Genomic DNA, 3,563 nt, shown 5'->3' on the forward strand with positions numbered 1-3,563 from the left:
AATAAAACAAAAAAAATCATTTTAAAAACTATTTTGAGTCCAGAGGACTGTAGTGGGCCACCAGTGAATATTAATGAATTATCTAATGGTAATTTAATGCTAAAACTAAAAGAATATTTTTAAGATAATATTATATAAGTGTATAGGTAGTGAACACTGTACAATGTATATATATATATAATGTATATTTTTTTTATGTATATAATTCTACTTCAATTATTATTTTTATTTAATTATTATTACTTTGTAAATACATATGAGTTATGTTCTAAATTAATGTCAAATAGGTATTAATAAAGATAAAAAATGAATATATTTTATGAAAGAGATGAAATCACTACAGATAACGTTGAATACACATCAATCGAAAATTTATTAAATAATGATAATGAGTTTCGTTCTATAATGGATACTAGTAGTATCCATCTAATAACCAACATGCATGATGAAACACCAATTGCCAGTACATCAGAAAATTCAAAATTCGTTGATAACGATCAATTAAAAAACCTCCTCATAGAATGGAATCTTGATTGTTTGTACCAAATATGCATAGGTAACAATACTAAACCAAATATAAAAATGTTTTATTAAAATTAATTATTTTATTTTAGAGCAACAAATGGATTTAGAGGCCTTAGGGCTAATGAATGATAATCATTTTAATATATTGTTGTCAAATGTTCCACTGGGAACCAGAATAAAATTTGAAAGTAAAGTTAAAAAATATCAGGCATCATTAATTCAAAACTCAGAACACACCACAGTTAATAAGACATCTGCAATTATTATAAATAATGCTGATGAAATTTCACAAAAGGTCTCAAAAGTTACAACTGAAAATCAAGTTTTTCAATTACATACCATTTTGAAAAATTATCCTCAAGGATCTTTTGTTCTGAACTATTTTGAAAAACATAACATTCTTAATGAGAGTTGTAGAAATGTATTAGTTGAAATTATCATTAATGACCTAATAAAAAGAGAATCCCATATGACATTTAGGTTGGCTAATTTAGTAGCTGATGCTATAATTGGAACTTTTCCCACAGAAATCAAAGTAGTTACCTAGTTTATATTATTTCTCCTAAGAATTGATAAAATTGATGTAATTTAATGTGCTTGTAATTTGTTATAGGATACTTATTTTCTAAAAGATGCTAAAAATAGTTCACCTAAAGGCAAATTATATGCCAAATATTTTAATACCATAAGGTCTATGAAGCAAAATGGTTTAATACCTGCAGCAATTGGTAAAGAGAGATCTTCAAAACCATTGAGTCGTACAATGGACAAAGAAAATAGTATACTCGGTAATATGATTAATTTTAAATAATTATTCGAAAAATATTTCAATTTGTATTAACTTATGAAAATTCAACATTTATTTAAGTTACCTATGTGTTAGTATTAATACCTATTATACTATATTTGCTTTGAGAAGACAATTAGTTGGCCAATATTATAATATGTATACTGCCATGCTGGCTTTGAACAGTCACTGGTGGAGTAAACGGCTAACATACCTACAACCTAGGTACCACCTGACACGGGCAGTTTGAAAATATGATACTAGGTGTTGTAAGACACATGGTACATGGCATACGTAGCCACCCACCCATGTCTTCAGTGGACTTTATAATAAATGTAAATTTTGTACATATTAAGGTCAGCATCAACCTACCTAACCCCTAATATATTTCAGAATCTGTAATAAAAAATATTGCATAAGTACTCAAACCGCCTCTACCACCTGACCACTGCTGATTTAAAACATTCCCCTCCCTCTGAGCTTTTTTAAATTAATAATGTATACCTATCTATCTTTAAAAACAATAGTTTAATATAGGTAACACAGAATATAATATTTACTCTTAATTCTTATGGTATTATGTATATAATTCACAGCTACTGACCCTGATTCGGAAATAGTGTCAACATATCTAAATGATAAAGATCTAACATGGCCAGAAATAGAAGACATTTGGAGAAAAACTATTAATAACCGTCTAAACTATATTAAACAAAATAATGCTACAGACATTTTTAATAAATGGCAACAGTATACTCAACCAATGGGTTATAAACTTGTAAGTCTGAAATATTATTTAATATGTGCATAGAATATGTTGTTTAGAAAAAATAAGTATTTTTTTTCCTAGGCCTTACCTTTGTTTAATTATGTATTCAGTTGCCTACTTCTACATTGCAATGATCACTATATAATTGTTGACTGCATTTATAATTTATACGCATTTGAAAATAAATTTATTATTCATAATACAACTGTAATAGACTTAAATAGGCATTTAAGCAACCATTATTACATTTATAATTTAGGTACTAAATATATTTTCAGTTGTACTTAGTGTAAAACTCCTATAATTAAAAATACTGAAAATTATAAAAAAATTAAAAATTGTCTAGTTTAATTGTATAAATTCTTTTATGTCTATAATATTATTATTTTGATGGTATTATAAAACACATGATTGGTATTATTGTTTGTTCTAATTAAAAAATAAATAAAAATTACTGTCTATTTAATTCTAGGTTGATATAGATTTTCAAAATGTCTTTAGCGATTACACAAATTTCAAAACTGTTTTTGAAAAGAACATGGATAATTTAATGAACATTTTGAAAGAGAGAGTAAGAGATTGTGAAAGCAAAAAATTATTAGAAACATTTTGTTCAATGCAAGATATATCAACTGGTAATTATTTATATACCTATATTTATTTAATTTAAACATTTAGATGTTATAATTGTCTTTATGAACCAAAGCAATATTTATACATCTTAGGTAGATTTATGTTGTATATTTTAAATATATTATATTTAAAGCTTATACTTTGTAGAATAATAAAAATAAAATTGAATAAAATTAATTTTGTTTCCAGATTCAAGAACGTTGATAACAATGTATTTATTGCATTGTATTTTCATTCCCACCTCAAAAAAATCAACTAAAGATTGTAACGGAAAAAGAGGTTTTATAAAATTTAGTATAAGGGACTCACAGAATTCATTCCTGGTTGTAACTCCAACAGCGGTGGAGATGGAGTTAACATTGAAAAAGATGGCTGAAAATGGTCCAATACAGCCATGCTTGTTAGTTGTAGGATCATTATTTGATCCTAAACAAATCCTAGTTTATTTCGATAACATTAAATACAAAATATTTTCTGCTTACAAAGCGTTTGATATATGCTTTAAGATATTCCATGTCTTCAACGTGGAATATCCTCTAGAATCGGGTGACGTATGGCTGTTTATACAAACTTTTTTTTACAACATTACAACTAAGTATGATAAGTCAAACGTATTATCAAAACAAATTTCAAACGAATTAAAATCAAAATTATTAATATGATAAAATGTGTAGAATATAAAATAAGGTATACAACTGGTATAGACTGTAGAATAGGTACCTAGATATATTACCATTAGATAATGCTTTCTGTTTTTGATATAATGATTATAAATAACTTTATTTAGTTTATTATTATTTCTTTGTAATCGTGTTACATTTGATTAAATATTATATACCTACCTATACA

The 3,563-nt window shown here is 26.0% G+C and overlaps 1 protein-coding gene across 1 annotated transcript; it reads left to right on the forward strand.

Moving 5' to 3' along the window:
- Positions 1–306: 306 nt before the first annotated feature.
- Positions 307–3,352, forward strand: LOC132923928 (uncharacterized; the record flags this gene model as incomplete). Its single annotated transcript, XM_060987939.1, has 6 exons — positions 307–556; positions 615–1,060; positions 1,139–1,313; positions 1,909–2,090; positions 2,554–2,716; positions 2,904–3,352. Coding segments are annotated over exons 1-6 (1,665 nt in total), but the record flags the coding sequence as incomplete, so codon positions are not given.
- Positions 3,353–3,563: the final 211 nt, after the last annotated feature.

This window comes from Rhopalosiphum padi, chromosome 3, assembly GCF_020882245.1.
Source record: "Rhopalosiphum padi isolate XX-2018 chromosome 3, ASM2088224v1, whole genome shotgun sequence".
Classification (NCBI taxonomy): domain Eukaryota; kingdom Metazoa; phylum Arthropoda; class Insecta; order Hemiptera; family Aphididae; genus Rhopalosiphum; species Rhopalosiphum padi.